Source organism: Nuphar pumila, chromosome 10 (genome assembly GCF_984573655.1).
Source record: "Nuphar pumila chromosome 10, dmNupPumi1.hap1.1, whole genome shotgun sequence".
NCBI lineage: Eukaryota > Viridiplantae > Streptophyta > Magnoliopsida > Nymphaeales > Nymphaeaceae > Nuphar > Nuphar pumila.
In genome coordinates this window covers 119655176-119675112 of record NC_143258.1, presented here as the reverse complement: position 1 = coordinate 119675112, position 19937 = coordinate 119655176, and the positions used below count along the sequence as shown (strand labels likewise).

Here is a 19937-nt window from a genome sequence, read left to right as displayed (position 1 = left end):
TTAGTATACGAAGCCTGGTATGGTTTGTGGAATTTCATATAGACTCGGTCCAACCTTAGTTTGGATTAGGACTCATAATTTTTCAGTACAAAAAAGAATAAAATATTTATAAATTTTTTTATGATGAGGAACCCTCACCCAGAACTGGACTGATTAATGGGCCCGCCCCACGCTAAGTAAACCCCAAGTAGGGTCACCAACACCTAAGCCCTTACTGAGCCCACCAGTTAAAGGCCCCGCACATCGGTGGAATAAAAAATATTATTTTATTAGGTATGGACCTGCCTGGTTCATGGAATCATTATAGAACTCAAGTATGGTTTTTCTTATGATGGATCAATCTGACCTAGATCTGGATCCGGTACCAGTATCTCAAAGTCAGATTGGTTCTGACTCAATTGGGTTCGAACCAAATCTGACTCATTAGCACTCCTACTTATAGTGGTCAACCCAAAAAAAGGTAGTCTGGTTCGATAGGGTTTCACCATACTTGTTGTGGGTTTGATCTTCCATGATTTTTTGGGGTTTTTGAACATTTTGATGCTTGCCTTTAGTTGTATTTTTTAAAAGTGAAAATACTGTTCAAAAGAAATTCACTTTCAAAATCTCATGAGGTTTTAAATTTCATGAGACCTTAGGGTTTGGAATCGTAAATAAGATTCACTTTTTAAATCTCACTTTTGAGATTTTATGCCACCTCAATTTTTAGAGTTATGTATCAAAAAAGTTTTATGTTTGATTCCTTTTTGGTAACTTCAAATGAGATTTACTTTTTAATTCTCATGTCATTCCAAGTAGGCAACCAAACCTGCCCAAGTTTTGGTTGGTATGTGATATAATAGAATATTAGAGGTAGCCTGTTTGATCCCAAATGTATGATGATTTTTAACCCAGGACACATTTATTTGACATACTCCCTCTCTCCAACCAAGATAAATAAACATATAAAACAATGTCCCAATATTAATATGTACATAGGGATGTGCTGTCATATAGCGATGATGCTGGTGGCTTTGGTCTAATGGAAAAGGTTGCGGGTGATGAATAAAACAGGGAAAAGAGTAAAGGTACAAATTAATTTGTCGTGGGTCCCACCAATATAAAATGACCCTTTTTGCCAGAAAAAACTAATTAATTATTTTCCGGATCAATTTAATCTGCACCTGGACGAGAGGCTTAGAGTGTAAGATAAATCAAACAAAAAAAAAAAAGGAAAAAGTTTATTCAGATAATAAAGAATTCTCTTGGGGTTAAATCCAATTGGTAGATTCCTACTCCCCGCTTTAGAGTTGCTTTCAAACCCCAACAAAAACTAATCCTATCTTTTAAATGCAAATATCACTCAAAACTAAAATATACTTCTTAAATTTAACCTAAGTGTTGTATTATATCAAAATAAAATATCTGGGCTTTATTTACTATAATATTGGAGATTGGAGGTACGACGGATTTGTTTTATTATTTGTATGCGTTTTACTATTATTGCTGTCACCTTGTTTATTTATTTAATCCGTTAAGGGGAGTCCACGTAAGAGTGATGAAGTGGACGAGAGGGCGTGGGCGACGAACTGGCGAACCGACGTGTCAAGGGCTTAGGGTTTCATGATTGCAAAATCCAGGAAGTTGAGGGGGAATGCGAGGTGGGGCTGACGGCAAAACACCAAGTGGGGGAGGAGAGAGAGAAAGTCGAGGAGTGAGAAAGTGAAGAGATAGGGAGGTGAGAGAAAGTGTGGGGGAGAGGAGAGCGACGACATAGAAAGCAGGAGACACGGAAGAGGAGAGAGAGAGAGAATTGGGCTCCCTGTGGTGGTGGGTCCCAAAGGCAGGGAAAAGAGGGGAAGGTTCACGTGGGACCCAGACGCGTAGGGGCAGGCCCAACCGATGAATTTCCCAAAAACTTTTGTCTAGTTGGATCCGAGCGTCCAATGGCATCGCCGAGTCCATCTCTCATGCGTGTCGAAATTTTTTTCCATTGGTTACATGTGTGTTTAAGATACGCCACGTGAAGTGTCTTTTGGTAATTAGCGAAAGGAGTAAGGGTATACAGGGAAAATTTTGCGGGAGAGCGACGTCACCGGTTTCGGCAGATCACTTGACCTGGGCGTGCAGTGGGTCCCACAGGAACAGCCTCGCCACGTGTGTAGGCAACGAAATAATAGCGGCAGCGTACGCCGGGGGATGGGGCCCACAGCCCTCGGAAGCTCCCGTGTCTCGCTCCCCCTATGCCGTCAGATGCGTAACCATCTGACGGCCCAAATCGAGTATGCAATCCGACAGGCATGAGAGAGAGAGGCATCTTTTGCTCTCCTGTCGCCACCGCCGAGATCGGGAATCGCCACGTAGGACAAACGTGGATGCTTTTGCGGATGCGGATGGATGGCCGAGAGCCATCTCTGGCTCGCTGCAGGAGATCTGAGCCGTTCGCCTTGGGGACGTCGCTATCCGAGGCAGGCGATTAGTTAACCAGGTCGGCGATGAGAGGCGGAGGAAGAGAACAAACAAATATTTTATGAAACAAAGAAACCAGAAAAGAAATTTAGGAATTAGAATATTTTGACCACCTCACTCTCCACGTGTGTCCCCGAGGACCGACTCTTGCCGGTAGTGTATAGTATGGGAAGCGGTTTGACACCGCCACGTGTAAGTAACGGCCTCATCAGCAATGCTTGGTGCGGAAGGAAGACGATAGTGATTCGGACACGTGGAACGCTGAGCGGCCCCTTAGCGTTCGACCATCCCACGGCAGAAAGACGGCCATGCTGGCAAGAAAGCTGTGAACACCGTCGGATCTATTCCCTGATCGGACGGTTTCTCTTTACTCGTAATGGGCGTCGGGGCGATCGTGGCCGTCAGTGCGTGCTTTCGGGGGGTGTGGAGTACTGGGCTAAAAGAAAGAGAGGAGAAAAAGATGGAAAGAGAAAAGCCAAATAGACTCCGGAGAGAGAGAGAGAGCGTTTTCCGGCGAGGAGTTTCCGTTTTTCCGGTGAGTTTCCTAAGGTTTTTGGAGGTGGAGTTCCGAATCCGAGCGGTTTCCTGCGACACGTTCGGAGTCCCTGTCGTAATTATGCTCGGTGGAGATCCGGCCAAGATCGGACGGGGGAGAGCGACCGGAGGTCGAAGTTAGATGAGCGAAGCAGTCGCCCGAGGAGGTGATGGATAGGAACAAGGAGGTACGGAGAGGACTGCCGATGGCGAACGGTTTGTCGAGGAGGCGGCCGCAGCGGAGCTGCGGTGGTGGGATGAGGGACTCTCCCGGTAGGTTTTCGGGAGTTTCCGTTCTTCTCCGGCGAGATTCCGGCCGCTTAGGGTTAGGGATCGGTTTTTTTCTTGTTTCTTGGGGGACTAATCTCTTTTACTTTGTTGCTTCCTTCATGATGCAGAGGGAATAGCCGGAGAGGTCCCAGAATCAGCGTTGGCGCGGTTGAGGAATCGGAAGAAGGAGCGGTTGAGCCGGAACAAGAGGAGGAGAGGGGACAGGTTGCATGGGAACAGGGAGGAGGGAGGGGAGGAGAACTCGGAAGAGAGTGTGGATGTTGAGGATGATGAAGATGATGAGGAGGAGGATGTGTCGGTGGCAAATCACCGGAGGAGCGTACCGCCTCCAGCGGCGAACATTGTGAAGTCACAGTGGAAGGTCCCCGATGAGATGATTGGAGTTCCGGTGCCGAGGAAGGCTCGGTCTGGTGAGAGCCTCGTTTTGGTTCCTTTTTTTTTTCGGGATTTTGGTTGATTTTCTTTTTGGTTTTGGGTTTGTATACGCAGCTTCAGTGAAAAGATCGCATGAGAGCTTGGCTTCAGGTGGAGGGGGAGGAGGAGGCACAGAGCAGATTCCGGTCCAACGGCAGTCTTCGACCTCTCCAGCAACTCCGAGAGCGGCCTCCGTCTCGCCATCTTCGTCTAACGCCTCAATCCGACGGCGAATGGTGGGTTTCTCCGGAGAAAGGAGAAATCTTTTCCTTTCTTTCCGATTTACTCTTTTCTCAATTGACTCTTTTCTCAATTGACTCTCTCTCTCTCTCTCTCTCTCTCTCTCTCTCTCTCCCTCTCCCTCTCTCTCTCTCCAGAAGCCGATGGGAGCGAAGCAGAAGCCCCCCAAAGTGTCAAAGGTTTCGATCCAGGAGGAGATCGAGATCGAGGTTGCGGAGGTGCTATTCGGATTGAGGCAGTGTCCCGCTGCAGCTGCTAATCCGGAGAAGTCTGGCAATGCTCCATCACCGATGGTGGAGGCCAAGGACGAAGAATCTTCGGCATTGGCGGGGAAGCCTAGAGTTTCCTCGCCCACCTCGCCTCAGCAATCGGTCGCTTTTCTGAGGATTTCGAGCTCGATGGCGATGCCTTCGCCAGCTGTTGGTGGGTTTATCTGTTCTTCTCTGCAATTTTTCTTGCTGGAGAGAAGGGAAAGGTCCTTGCTGTTCTTTCTTTTCTGATTTCTTTCTCTATTTTCGCAGCAGCACCCAAGAGGAAAAGGCCGCGTCCGGTGAAATTGGAGGAAAAGAGTGGTTTTGGAACCGGTACGGTCTCGATCGCCCCGGTGGTACCTGCTACCAAGAATGAGGCGGAGAAGATGGAGGTCTCTTCGCCCAAGTCCGAGAAGAACAGCGTTACTGTGGCTTCCAAGGCAGTGGATGCAGCGAGATCTCTCAAGCCTGAGAACATTCTGGATACAGCGAAACCCCATCCGATCTCTGAGATGAAGCCCCCATCCACAGACGGAGAGTATGAAACCAAGGGAATTCCGGATGTAATCTGCAGTGAGAAGATTGAGCCCAAGGTGGAATCAATTCCAGCAGTGAAACCGGATGTCGATCTGGAAGATTCAATAAAGGGGTGAGCGATCTGGTCAGATGGTGGTTACCAGGCCGGTATAGTTTGGGCCGTCTCTGATGGTTTGTATTCTTTGCTTTGCAGGGTTTCTTCGCTATCTGTCGCTTCCGATGGTCCAAAGGAAGAGAAGTTCGAGATTGATCTAATGGTGGGGAATGACAACCTCATGGATAATTGCTGTTCTTTGGTGCTTTGTTATAATTTCTTTTCTTCTTGTCTCAGGCTCCTCCTACGAAGTCTATACTGGATGGGGATATCAATGGAGATTTGGTGAGTGTGCGTCTGAAAACTATGTTTTTTTTCTTATACGTTTCTCATCCTTTTGGATTTGTGGATTGCTCATTGGGTTCTGTTTTGTTGCTCAGGTTACGGAGATGGAGACCATGAATGTGAAGGAGGAGGTTGGTATGATCGAGGCCAAGGAAAAAAAGGAAGTGAAGATGGAAGCAGCTGTGCCTGCAAAACCGTTGGAACCGGAGAAGAGAGCAGAGGTGGGTGAAGGATGCGAAGTGGTAGAGCAGAACAAAGAGCGGATGCCTGATCTACGTCTGGATGCAGAAAAGTCGGACAGAGAAGGCAGCAAACAGCAATCTCAGAAGCATTCTAGAGCCACGAGGAGTGACCTGAAGGCACAGAAGGCGGAGAAATCTGGTAATCCGTCGTCTTGATAGTTGGGTCCAAGATGACAGACTAGTTCTGATGTTTTTGATATTGTTTCAGCTCCACTGACTGCCGGAACTGCAGCAGCGCTGGTGGGACCTTCGTCTTTGCCACTGCCCATGACGGTTGCTGGCTGGCCGGGCGGTCTTCCTCCTCCTCTTGGGTATTTGATTTGTCGCATTATCTATTTTAGCTTATCTTTTCCTCCATGTAACAATTCCCACCTTTCTTTAACTGGCCGATCTTCCTTTTTAACCCTTACGGGCGGAGAGATCTTACAATAAGCATGAATTTCTGTGTAGGTATATTGGTCAAGCACCGGCAAATTGGTCGGGAGCTCCACCCCTTCAAGCTGTGGTGTCCATGGACGGCAATACCGGAGCACCACCAACCCTTCATGTGCCTCCTCTCCCTCTTTCTCACGTTTCTTTTGTTCTTTTCTTTTATTCAAAATGGTTAGTAGTTTTGACTATGCGTTTCTGATCCGTTTTTGGGAATGGCAGCCACATGTTCTCTTGCCTCAGCCACGACACAAGCGCTGTGCTACACACTGCTACATTGCGAAAATGATCAACTATCATCAGCATCAGCAATTAGCTCGTATGAATTCGTATTGGGCTGCAGCAAGCAACGCATCTCTCTTTGGAGCAAAACCATACAACCTCAACGCGATGCCCTCGACGGACGGGATGATACTGGGCAGTCCCTTACCAGGTGCATTTCCTGCTGTCAACTTTACCGCTGCTGGGAGGATCCCAGGCTTAGTGCAGGAGAAGGGCAATTGTAGCACTGTGACTTTTGGTGGCCACACATCAAAGGATAAAGCTTCAGCATCGTTTGTCGATGGGCAGCGGAGGCAACAACCAGCATTCCAGCAGCACACTTATCCGGCCTCTGCAGCTAGCATACCGGTAAACCTTTGATAGTTCTCTTTGTAAAGTATGCCTTTTAAAACCCATTCGCAGAATCTATTTTTAGCATTAATCTTAATGTGATCATAATTCTTTTACAGCACGGCCCTGCTATAATCTTCCCACTGAATCAGGTGGCAGCAGCTGCCAAACCTGGAGGAGCAAAGGCTTCCATCGCTAGAAATGCTGCTGCTTCCTCTGCCTCTGCAGCTCAAGTTGGTGGTTCCATGGCTGCCTCTGGAACAACAACGACTGTGAGCTATAACTTTGCAAACCTGCCTACCAACGAAGCACAATACATTGCTATGGTACAAGGCAGTGGCTACCCATTCCCAATTCCTGCCCACGTTGGAGCTGCAGTGACAACAGCAGCTTCGGCATATAGAGGTAGCAACACACATATGGGCCAGCAAGCATCAGCAGCTGCTGCACCACCAGCACCATTCTTCAATGGATCATTTTATGCATCACAGATGCTTCATCCTTCCAAAGTCCAGCAGGCTCAGTCACAGGCTCTTCAACAGGGGCAGCAGAAACCAAGCAATTCCAGTGGTTCATCTTCATCTCAGAAGCAGCATCAGCGTCTGCAAGGTGGTAGCAGCGGCAGTTCTCATAACTATAAACAGCAACAGCAGCAGCAAAGAACACAATCACAGTCTCAAGCCAATGCACTGCACCCGAATCACCGCCTAAATCCATCATCACAGCCACGCCAAGTTGAGAGTGAATCTGGTCATGCTGGCGAGGGTGACAGTTCCACCACTGCAGACAGCAAAGTTTCTCCTGTTCAAAAGAGTTTATATACCCAAAATAATCATCTCCATCAGACCCTTAACCCCAGCTACAACATCAACCCCCTTTCTGTCCCTATCCCCCAGAACTTTGCAATCATGTCTGCCTTGGGCAGTGGCAAGAATGGCGAGAAGCAGCCTCAAAGTTCAGATCCACATCTTCAGTATGGCTTGAAAGGCATGGAGATCATGCCTTCTCAAGCGTTTGCAATGTCTTTTGCTCCTGGAATCGACTTCTCCATGGCTCAAGGTCATCATGCTGTTTTTCAGAGTATACCAGAGCCTTATGGGCAGAATTATCAACTTGCAGCTGCTCAGCTTGTTGCAGTCGCAGCTGCTGCTCAGCAGCAGCATGCACAACAGGCTGCTAGCCAAAAGATTGGAGAGGATGGGAAGAATACCACTGACACTGTTGGTGCTGCTGCTTGTCAAGAAGAAAAGAAGGCAGGTGGTGGGAAGCCAGCACCGCCCGTTACTTCTCACTCTCTTACCTTTTCACGGCAGCCAGAAAATAGCAATGACAATTCCTCCATCTCCATCTTCAATTCCTCTTCCACCCATGTTTCCAACCAAGCTGTTCTGGATAGTTCATCCCGCACTCTCAATCTCATTTCGACTCCTACAAATGGAACCTGCATTGCCCGTCCTCCGCCTACTGCCACTATTCCCAGTGCCCAGCACCCGCAGCAACAACCGCAGCCTCAGCTCATGGCTCGTTCAAAACCTGCTGCAAACAATGCTGGTGTCCCAGCTGTCTCCATGCAGACTGCTGCTGCCGTTTCTTATCCTGATCTTCTTCCAGTAAATAAGTTTCCTGGTTGTCTATCTGCTTTTCCGCAAGCCCTCATTCAAGGAACTACTCCACAATCTCCTCACTGGAAATCCACTCCAGCAGGTGCTGCTAGCACAAGAACATCTGTACCAGCATCTGTCCCCTCCCCACCAAAGCAACCCAAAAATCCTGCGGCTATTGGACCTGGGCCTTCTGCTGGGCATTCACAGATATCCTTTGGTAACAGCGGTGTAAATTCAAAGGCTACTGCAATGGCAATGACTGGACATGTGCCAGCAAATTCACCATTGAATGGCAATACCTCCGCTGCCTCTCCAGCCAGGCTGAATTCAACTCCAGCTGTTGTGTCACCTCCAACATCCATTACAAAGAACACGGGAAGCCCGTCTTCAAGAGCTCCCACAGGTAGTAAGGGAGTGGTAATGCCAGCAACGACCCCAACGGTCTCACAGCAACCCAAGAATCCAAATACAGGCATAAGCAGAAAGTCTTCCCCACCCCTTGGTGGCCGGAGCAACTTGCCGTCAATATTGGGGCACCCTCAGTTGGCGCAGGTCTCATCCCCAAAGCAGCCACTGCCTCAACAGCAACAGCTGGCTCAGTCATCGAACTTGAAAAATCAGCCCCAACCCCATCAGCAACATCAAAAGCAACAATTTCAGCAGGCTCAGATGTTCTTTGCTAATACTTACCTTCCTCCTACACAATCTTCTCAGCTGCCTCTAACTGCAGCTGCATACTACCCGAAACCAGCTTCATCTAGGCCGCCATCTTTCAGTAATCAGCCTCAAAGAAGACCCACATCAGAGCAACCACAGAACTCATCCTTGTTGGCATCTTCAAATCCTACTGCGACTGGAGCACTCTCTCTTGGCCCACCCACTCTCACTCTCACCAGATCTGCTTCTGATTCAATGAAGTCCGGTGTTGCCAACAGTGCTACTCTCAAAGGCAGTGCCGGCATTCTTCAAACGCCTCAGTTCTCCACCTCATTGAGCACTGCCACCAATTCATCTAACCACGCGAATGTGGCAGCAGTAATGGCCGCCTTCCCTTATATTCATTCCATCTCCACTGCGCCCATGAAATCTGCAGACCAGAACTCTGCGGCAGGTAAACAGAAGCAAGAAAAGATCCAGTGAGTTTTTTCCAATCCAAATGGCGGTGAAATGAGATGGGTGAGAGAGAGAGAGAGATCATTTGGGCCTTGATATTTGAGGATGGTCTCTAGCGCTGGAAATGACAATTTGTATGCATGCTGGTACCCTGAGGATGGCACTTTGGAGGTGATCTGCATTCTTGCTGCTAATGGTGACAGGAGTTTCATGCTCGGGGCGTCACCGTTGCTCTGGAACCAGTGTTTTCCGAAGCTCACACGGCCACCACCATCACTACCGATGCTTGAGAAATGGAGCGCAGGGAAATAAAGGGAATGCTGAAGAAGTTAGGCACACGCACAATACAAGGGGACTATTTTTTGATGAACGTAGAAGGCAGGGTAGGGTGCTCTCCCCTAGTGTAGGGGAAAAGCTGGGGTGCACCATCTATATATTTATTCAGGTATGTGGTTGTAAAGATGTTGGTTCGCTCGCTCTCTTTTGGTGACATGATGTAGATGTAGTTTGTCGGGCATCTCAGAGGACCCGACATTTCCTAGTCACTAATAAGGTGTTCATATCTTCAGCGGAGAAACGTAAAACTAATTCCCCTCTCTCTCTCCCCCCCCCCCCCCCACCACACACACACACACACACACACCTTTTTGAATATCTAGGTTTGGTTAGTTGAGAGTAGGAATGTGAACGGGTATGGTGATAAATAATATGACCTGATTAAGACCCGAAGGTCCTATTAATACATGGAGTCGGGTATAGTTTGTGAAATTTTATACCAAACCCAGGCCTGACTCTGTTCCGACCCATCATTTTTCAATGTAAAAGTGATAAAAAAATGTTTTTTTTACCTGGTATGGCCCAGGTCTGGTTCATGTAGTTTTTATCGGGCTCAGGTATGATTTTTCTTAAGGTGGGTTCCATTAGACTCGGGTCCAAACCTGATACCATACCCGAAAATTGGGACAAGGTATGGTTCACCTGGGTCCAAACCAAACCCAACCCGTTAACACCCTTAGTTGAGAGGCACAACACAACCGCGGTTCAAGGGAAGGGGTATATGCCATGGCATGTACCAGCTTGCCACGTGTAATTATGGAAAAATGGGGAGAATGCATTCTCATTTTGCCTTTTTCACATTAAAAAATTGAGAGTTTTTGAGAACTCTACCTCTTTTGATTCAGATCAACTGGCCGGACTGGTTCCCTCCCGGCCGGTATTCTGAAAATGCACCCAAAATGATGCTCGCCACTGGATTTTCTAGCAGGGAGATTCTCTCGGTGAGGATGAGGCCGTTGGTAGCGGCTGAGCTGTACAAGACATAGTAGGGAGGGCAGGCGAAGGAGGAGCTGTTGGCCGGAAAGTGTCGGTGGATACAATGGCACTTGGGGTTGGTGCAGCTTATGAGGCGGGTAGAGGAGGACTTGGGGATGCAGGATATTCTGTAGGAACTTAGATTCTGGAGGCAGCGGAGGGGCAGTTTCGGCATCAAAAGTTATGGGTGCAGGGGAACCAGACGAGATTCCTCCCATGTGTTGAGGACGAAGGAGAGGGGCTGCACGGTTCCGAACATCAGGGTGAGGTAGTACTTGTTGGTATATGGCCATGATCCATATCCAACATGGATCTCATAATCGTGGGTGGCCCGCTCACGATTATGAGTGTTGCGAACTTTTTTGCATAAGATAATTCAAAATCAAAATTTTGTTTTATAAAACTGTTTTAAATGGAGATCATGTGCCGCATATCTCTCCACGGCCTAATTGCCAAGTTTGGTATGTAGGGAATCTAAGCGTGTATATATATGCCCAGCACGTATACAAAGGATATACGAGATTATCTTGAGCACTCTTGAAGCAAACCTACAAAAGTATTTATCTCTATCTCTCTCTTGTTCTCCATCTTCTATGCTTGTAGCGGCCGAGGGAATCTCTGTTATTGTTTGCTTGTTGCTGCGCCAACAATGGTATCAGAGCTCGGTTGGTGCACGGTTGGTGCAGGAGACCCTTCAATTGGTGGCACTCTTTTCGATGGGTGGTGGCCATTCTCTGATTGCCTGTCCCGATTGTGTGTCATAGTTACTCGTTTTCAACAAGTCACCAAGCAATCAGATTAAGTGTATACCAAAAATGATGGGTAGGGTGTGTGCATTAGAGCTCGTCAAGATCGATAAGCTAAATGAGACCAACTTTTTCATTTGAAAGCGTAAGATTCCCTTGGCCTTGACTCTAGAAGGCCTGAAGTATGTTCTTCAGAAAACTTTGACTTAATCTGGAGAGACTGCCACTAAAGAAGAGAAAGACAAATATAACAAATTTAAAAAGGATGACCTTATGGCTAGGACCATCATGTTAATATATATGGATGATGATTTAATTAAAGTCTTTAGATTATAAAACTGCAAAAGAAATGATGGATGTCATAACTGCCAAATATGATACAACATTCGAAGTCTATATCCAATTGCTCCTTGAACAGTACAACTCATATGAAAGAGTCCAATAATGTAGTTGATCATCTCAACCGGATGTTGGTGATGGCTAAAGACCTAGTTATAGCAGGTAATGTTATACCGGATAGGATGCAAGTATCCACAATTTTAAATAGTTTACCTGCTTCTTGGAAGATGGTAACCACTACTCTTAGGTTGAATTCCAAAAGCCTTAAACTGACTGAACTGCCCCTTTAATTGGCCATTGAACAGAATATATGGCCAAAGATAAGAAATCTGAGCTGATGGTAGCTTAGGACAAGCCCTACAATAGTCGGGTACCCTTTAAAGTCAATCGGTTTAAAAGAAAGGGTAATAAAAATGGCAAGTTCAACAGAGGTCCTATAAACACCCAAAAATTTTTCTTTCATTTACAAATCTTCTTCTTTTGCCACTGGGACCTACCCCCTGAAGCCTTCAGAGAATCAGCTGGTCGACACCTGAGCCGGAGCTCAAGTTTTACATCAAAATTCAAATATTTTATCTTGCAATCAAGATTCAATCTCTATTTTGACTCATTCAATCATCAATTTTTGCATTCAAATAGAAATGTTCAAATCTTTATTTTGCTAGGGGTTCGGGACTTCCAATCCCTTGTCCAGGGCTTGCCTTTTGCAATCATTTCATAACATTCCATATCATTTCATATCGTTTTATGTCATTTCATTGCATGACATTGCATGGCATTGCCGAGATCCAGCACTCTGGCTTTTTCAAAATCTTTCAATCCAAATTTGAGTTTTAAAACTCTATTTCGAAATCAATTTAAAAAAAACTTCCTCTTCCCCTTCTTTTAGATAAAACCCATAGTGTGTGTTGTGATTCGTAAATGTTTCTGTTTTTCTGTTTTTCATCCAGCCATAGCATATAAAATTTGTGGATAGACCAGCACACTAGGTCAATTAGATGTCTTAAGTTCTGATTTCGTTTTTAGTTTTCTTTTGTATATAATTGATCATTGTTGAACATTGATTTCTTTAGGTTTGTCTAAACTGGCTAGTTTAATTCTAGCTGGCTGTAGCGTTTCATGTTAGAATATTAATGTAAATAAATTTGTTTAATTGAGTTTTGTTGTACAGGTTTAAGCAGTTTTAATATTGCAGCAGGTGTAGTTGCTGCTTAAATTCCATCATGTTTTGAGCTACCCGATTTTTATGTTTTGGGTTTTAGGTACATTATAAGAGGTCTATTTATTTTCTGTGCTATCAGCATTTCGGTATGTAGTTTTAATTGTTAATTAGTGAATCAAATAAGTTGTGTTAGTATAGTTAATGGTGCATTAGTTTAAATCATTATTTAGTATTGCTCTATGTATTTTTCACTATATTCGATTTAGGCGCTTCTGTGTAAGTAGGTTACATTTGTTGATTTCCTGTGTTAGTAGTATTTATGTGTTAGTCTAGGTGTTGGTTAGTTAGTTAACTAGGTTGTGATGTTATAGATTTAATTTTGTATTAGTTGAATCTTGATTTAGTAGTGTTTAGATAGATTTTCGCAATAGCTAATTTTTGGGATTTAGATAGATTGTAATGTTTCTTTCTTTGCAATTAGCAGTAGGTTAAGTGATGTTAGCAAGTTAACTTAGATTAATTCATAATTGTAAGTTAGTGCAACTTAGCCTAACCTAGCGTTTTAAATTAGCACTAGTTGTATTTCTAGCAAATAATGCAGGTAATTAACGTAGACTTTCTTCTCTTGGTGTAATCCATTTCATTTTTTGTTAATTGGTTAATATTAGGACTATGACTGACTGGTCTCGCATGCGTTCTAAGAAAAAAATGCGAAGCTTAGATGTTTGAATGAATAGTGTATTGACTCTAGAACCAGAATTTTACATTGATTTCTGCTCGTAATGTTCAATGAGAATCGTCTGAGTTTGCTTGAAATTACTATTCTATGCTATTTATTAGTGTGTTAACTGCGTGCAAACCAAAAATTAACTTATTTCGAGTTGATTTGGTTTGCCTTTGTAGTGTTCTGCAAGATTAGGTTTTACGCGATTTTAGATTTCGGGTCAAACGGTTCTATAATTTTGATCGAACTTGAAATGCTTGTATCCGGAGTTCCCGGATGAGTTTTTCAATTCCGTAAAATCCGACAGACTCTTGAGTTTGTTAGAAAGAGAACATAATAGAAATACTGAGAATCAGACTTAGTTTGCCCCTTCATACTTCCTGATTGCGAAAACCTCTTTGAATTCAATTTTGCACTATTTAGGGACAAAACAATCATTTTCGTACTTAGCTGATTTTCGGTAGTTTTTAGTATTTTCTAACATTTAGTAATAACAAAACTATAGTTAGGCTAGTTAGGATTGATTTGCTTAGTTAGTTTAGTTAGAAATTGTAGTTTTAGTTTTCTTTGTTTTTAATTATAGTTTAATTTAGTAATCAGTTCAGAAATAGTTAGAGAATGACTTATATTTAATTAGTGATTGTTTACTGTCTCTTTATTTTCATTGTTTTATGTTGATGAGTTAGAAACGGATCTACAAGTGTATTTACAATGCGAAGTGCAGATGCACGTATGGTGAAAAGACAGAATTACCCCTGGCGATCTGGAGAAGACTTAGCAATCTATTTCAGTTCATTTTCATTTTCATTTCTAGATTGTCATTTAAATTAGAATTGTAATGTTAACATAGTTGTAAACCTTTGTGATATTAATAAATTGAAGTTTTAGATATAATGTGAATGTATCCCATTCCTTGTGGATTCGACCCGTACTCGCCATGAAAGTGGAAAGTCGGTTTTTATTATTTTTGGTTGACGATTTTCCAAATACTTTTATTGAAAATAATGTTTTAAAAATACCACTACAAATAGATCAACCACCCACCAAATTTGTGAACTCCCTAAGAGCTTGTGCACATGCCATTCGTGTCAACCACAGTGATTTTGGAGAAATGTGCATATGCATCATACATCAGATATTGAAAAATTCAGAAATTAAACTATATGCAATGCAGTCCTATTCTAAGCTGAAAAGTAACTCTTATTCAAAATTATTACAACTTGATATTACATTGAATTGAAATAAAATAAGCAAATAAAAGTATTCTTCTTGAATGTTACTGCAAAACTAGAAAACATGTTAGCACAGAAATGTAGGTTTATCTGAATTTATCCGAAAATATTAGAAATTATTGGATATTATTTAGACATAAACCCAAATTCATACCTCCTTGATATAAACATAAGAAATAAATGATGAAAATTCAAAGGATAAAACTTTGAAATTCAAAATTAGGGTTAGAATGACCAAAATGCCCCTGATGACCTTGAAATCAGGGTTTTCTAAGAGAATTTTTGTAAATTTTAGAAATTTGAAAATAAAATGAAATAAAATTATACATGAGATGATGCAATATGATGATATTCATGAAAATTTGGAAAATTGAAGATTGAAATTTCAAAATTGAGGTCAAAATGATCAAAATGCCCCTGATAACAAGACTATGGCCTTGAAACCAGGGTTTTCTGAAATAAATTTTGAAAAAATGGGAAATTGAAATGCAAATGAGGCTGAAATTAACCCTAATATGACATGATATGCTTATTTACATGATAAAAACCCTAAAATGACAAAAATATCACAAAATATCAAATTTGACTTGATTTTCGCCTGATTTTCGCTTTTGAATTTAAAAGTAAACTAACATACAAAGCAAATCAACTTGAAATTGAGCCAAATTTGGCATGGACAACCACACTAAGCCTAAAAATAAAATGAATCTCGAAAATCTTTTTTTTTGTTATTTTTTAATATAGAAAATAACTAAAAATCCTAAAAATCAAGATTTTGCCTAAAGTGCTAATTCTAAATTAGATTTTGGGTACTAAACTTCCATAAAAATTTTCCAGATTCTGGTTTTGACCTATGGTTGGAGCTGGACGGCTCTGGCAAGTCGAATCAGAATCTGACGACTCTAGGATCTAGGGCAAACAGACACATTTCAGAAAAAATTATGGGAAAAATAGCAGACAGATGAGAAAATATCTTAAATTCTGAGAAAATGTCCCTGACAAACAGAGGAAGATTTTCTCTTTTTATAGTATTGGGATTTGGGTTATGGTTTGGGAGAGAGCAGAGGGTTATCAGAGACCTGGATCTCTGAAATTCTCAGACATTGGAATCTGACGGACAGAGAAATTAATTTCGGGAAAAATATTTAGGCTGTTCTAAAAATTCTCAAATTTTGAAAAATGACAGAGGGAAGAATTAGGAACAACTTCTATGTTGTAAGTTTTAGCATTCAGCCGATGGGTTGAACAAACATAGTAGGTTAGAGTCGGTCTAGACCCTGACAAGGAAGAAGTGAGATTTTCCCAGGGGCCTGGGAAAATCAATTTTTAGCAGTGACAAAACTACTTGGAAAAATCTAGAAAAATAATGAAAAATAGTAGACTCTAATAGGGACTCATCGTATTTTTTTTAGGAAATTCGGATTGTCCATCTAGGAGCTCTCAGAGGTTCTTATCTGCAAAAAACAGAACTTGAGCTTTCTGGAAATGTGAAATCTCAGTTTGGGATCTGATTTGTTTGAGAGAATTCTGAAACCCAAATGGACCTAGATTTTTGATAGGACATCACATATAAGCAGAGGAATCAGAAAATAAATTTTATGGGATTTTTGACCGAGAATGCATGCATAAAATAATGACTAGATTCTACATTAAAACAAAAATCCATGGAATATTGGTAAAGCCATGTAAAATGTGTAAAATGCATGATAAAACTAATTAAAATGCATATTATTAATTATGAAATGACATGAAACATAAAACTAAAATGAAAATCAATAGAGGCATGCTTCAACTTTGATGTTGGCTACTAACATGAGAGATCTAATCCATCCATTGGATGGATCATCTCACGTGTGTAGCATTAATGTGCAACACATAGCAAAATGAACATATTTACAAGGGAAATGCAATGAATCTTTTTTTTTTTTTTGAGAAAACCCAGAAAAGTAGGAGGGGCTTACCTTAGATTTGGGTAGGAATCGGCTGCGATGGAGGCGTTGGAGGTGCTTTGAAGGAGGAGCTGTATGCTTGCTTGAGTTGAAGGTGGGTTGCACCTTGTAGACGTTTCAATGGAGCTGGAACCGGGGCTGAATGATGGTGGTGGTTGGGGTAGTGGCTGCTGCAACCGGATGGATCTACTTCATAATTGGAGCCAAAGTGATGGCAGCCATGGCTGAATGGAATGCGAGAGAGAGAGAGAGAGAGAGAGAGAGAGAGAGAGAGAGAGAGAGAGAGACTCAATGGAGGCAGCTGTATGCTTCCTTTCTTTCCTTCCCTTTTTTTAACCAAAGGACTTAGGGTTTTTAATTGGCCTTGACTTAGGTATTTAGGGGCTAATAAAAAAGGGGGAAAAGGGTATACGTGAATGGGCTGGACCAAGGAGGAGGGAAAGGAAGGAAGGGAAGGGAAGAAGGAAAGAAAGGGAAGAAGAAGGAAAGAAAAAGGAAGAAAGAAAAGGAAAGAAGAAGTAATGGGGGTTGGAGGCTTGGTCGACCACCTTGGTGGGTCCCACCTCTAAAAAGAAATAAATAAAAATAAATAAAAAATGATAAAATAAAGGAAAATATAGCAAAAGAAAATGTTTATTTTTTTTATTAAAAGAAAATACAAGTAGATAAGTCATCTCAGAGTGGGCTCACTTTTCAAATTTGAAATTCATTTTGAGAATCATAGGGGTAGAATAGTCTTTTTAGAAAATTTCTGGACAAAATGAGCTATTTTTTGCAGTTTTTGAAATGAGCTCAGAATTTGAAGTTTCATACCCCGTTGCGAAACAAATCCAGTTTAGAATTTGAAATTTTGAGTTTGAAAGAAATCCAGATTGTTTTTCTCGAGAAAATATTTCCAAATTTAGAATCCTAGGGGTAAAAATGTCAATTTTGGAAACCCATGGTTTGAAATTGATTTCTGAAAACTTTTAAAACTCAATCTGGATTGGAATTTATAAAACTGGAGTTCTGGATCTCGAAAATGAAATGGAATGTGATGAAATGTTATGAAATGACGAGAAATGACATAAAATGCTATGCAAAATGTAGACCCTGAATGAAGAATTTTGGATATTGGACTTTGATTGACACTTTTACCAGTTCAAAAAGTGTTAAAATTGATAAAATTTGCAAAATGGTTCAAGAAATGGTTTTCGGGCTCTACCGGGCCAGAGTGATACTAAAAATCGGGGTTTGAACTGATTTAAACTAAAATAAACTGGATTGAGCTGGGTTCTAGGGTTTCAGAACTCGAATGACCTGACAAGATACTGACTCAACTGACCTTTCTGGCTAAATTTTCAAGAAAAGCTGCCATTTTTAGAGAAATGGTACGGAATGGTCACTGGAGTGAAGTGAATCACGAATCTGAGCTGGGTTTGAGCTAGAACAAAGGTCAGTAATACTGAGATGAACTAAAATAAAAGCTTGAACACTAGCTCAACTGGCTGGACTCAGCTCAATTTCAGTTGAAAGAGCTGAAACAGGCTAAAATAGGCTCCTAGACACTTAGAAATGGTTTTGAACTAAAACTGGAGCACTTAAACTCCTGGTGAGCTTAAGCTAGACTTTGGGGAATAGGATTCACTGAGAATGACTGACTCAGAGACAATTGACTTGGATTTGAGTGAGAAATGAGCTCATTTCTGAAGAAATGATCCTATTTTGGCAGGAATGGTCAGAAATAAAAATGGTCTGCTCACTGTGAGCTCGGGTAAGCTAGAAATGATTGACATTCTAACTGTTCTGAACTGACCAACAAGCTTGGTTGACTCCGACTGACCAGGAGTCTGGGATGACCTAGGGGTAAAATGGTAATTTTCCTAATAAAAGTGGGTAAAATGATAATTTTTTGAAACAGACTTGGAGTTGGACTCCTACACTGACCTACCAGGGTTGGCACTGCACGAGGGCTGTATTTAAGAATGGATGAGGAAAATTTGGGGTGTTTACAGGTCATCGTTCTCGACTTTATTAAAATCAATGAAAGCTTGATCTTCTCTTCACATTTGGGCGTCTATCATTCTTGCTTATATTTTGTCTGTGCCATTGTTCTTTGCTTTTGTACAAAAGTTTGTTTTGGGCTTGTACTTTCCCTTAAAAAAACCTTTTTGGCATTTTCAGGACCGTCAAAACATGGCTCCTGAATCGATAAAAAGATTTATTATCAATCCCAAATTCTCCCAAAATAATTCAATGCTGGCAAGAATTCATAAGATAAAGGCAAGAGCAGGGGTCAGCAAGGCAACATAACAGACCGAAGAGCTAGCAGAGTTTGATTCAACTATTCAAGAATTGCCAGAATTTTCTCATATCCAAAAGCAGGATAAACCATCGTCTTTGGTTCAAGATCCAACTAAAGATATCAACATTAGTTCGGAAGATGATCCAAAAATCCTCAAAATCGGTTCGGGCCTAAATGCAGATGAGAAAGCAAGACTCACCCAATTCCTTAAACAACATCAAGAAGTATTTGCCTGGACTTATGAGGATATGCTAGGATTGAATCCCAAGCTGGTTGAACATCGACTCAAGTTGAAACCAGATTTCAGACCAATCAAGCAAAAATTGAGGAAGTTAGACCCTCAAGATGAGCAGCAAGTTAAGGAAGGACTTCAAGATTTGCTAAAAACGGGCTTCATCCGAACCATTGATTATCCAGATTGATTGGCAAATATCGTGGAAGTTCCTAAAAAGAATGGCAAAGTTCAGATTTGTATTGATTTCGGAGATCTCAATAAGGCTACCCTAAAGGATGATTATCCACTTCCCAATGTTGATCTTCTCATCGATAGCACGGCGGGCCATGGCACATTTTCCTTTATGGATGGATATTCAGGCTACAATCAAATCAAGTTGGCTGCTCGTGACCAGTCAAAAACTTCCTTTACCATGCCATGGGAAACTTTCTGCTATACAGTCATGTCGTTTGGGCTCAAAATGTTGGGGCAACCTATCAAAGGGAAATGACCGTTATTTTTCATGATCAGATGCACAAGAATATGGATGCATATGTGGATGACATCCTGGTCAAGTCTAAAGAAGAGGAAGATCACCTCGATGCTCTTGGTCAAGTCTTTGAGAGACTCATCCTCTACAAGTTGAGACTTAATCCTCAAAAATGCATCTTTGGAGTAAAGTCTGGCAAATTGTTCGGTTTCATAATCAGCAAAAGGAGAATAGAGGTAGACCCGGCTAAAGCAAAAACAATTATTGATATGCCACCCCAACCAATCTCAAGGAACTGCGAAGCCTTCAGGGGCACATTCAGTCTATTCGCAGGTTCATCTCCAATTTGGCCATGAGATGTGAACCTTTCAATCATTTGCTAAGAAAATGAG

At 42.3% G+C, this 19937-nt stretch overlaps 1 protein-coding gene across 3 annotated transcripts; it reads left to right on the top strand.

The window, feature by feature from the left end:
• The first annotated feature begins 2914 nt into the window (after positions 1–2914).
• Positions 2915–9678, top strand: LOC149828097 (protein TIME FOR COFFEE-like). Of its 3 annotated transcripts, none has more exons than XM_090019884.1 (12): positions 2915–3255; positions 3381–3683; positions 3763–3923; positions 4065–4350; positions 4449–4827; positions 4909–4972; positions 5047–5094; positions 5190–5475; positions 5545–5647; positions 5787–5883; positions 5988–6395; positions 6497–9678. In XM_090019884.1, the coding sequence occupies exons 1-12, from the start codon at positions 3153–3155 to the stop codon at positions 9119–9121; spliced, it is 4863 nt and encodes a 1620-aa protein (XP_089876010.1). In that variant the 5' UTR covers positions 2915–3152; the 3' UTR covers positions 9122–9678. The 3 variants fall into 3 exon arrangements, with proteins under 3 accessions (XP_089876010.1, XP_089876011.1, XP_089876012.1); XM_090019885.1 differs by having other exon boundaries at positions 2916–3255; positions 4452–4827; XM_090019886.1 differs by having other exon boundaries at positions 2916–3255; positions 6530–9678.
• The last annotated feature ends 10259 nt before the right edge of the window (positions 9679–19937 follow it).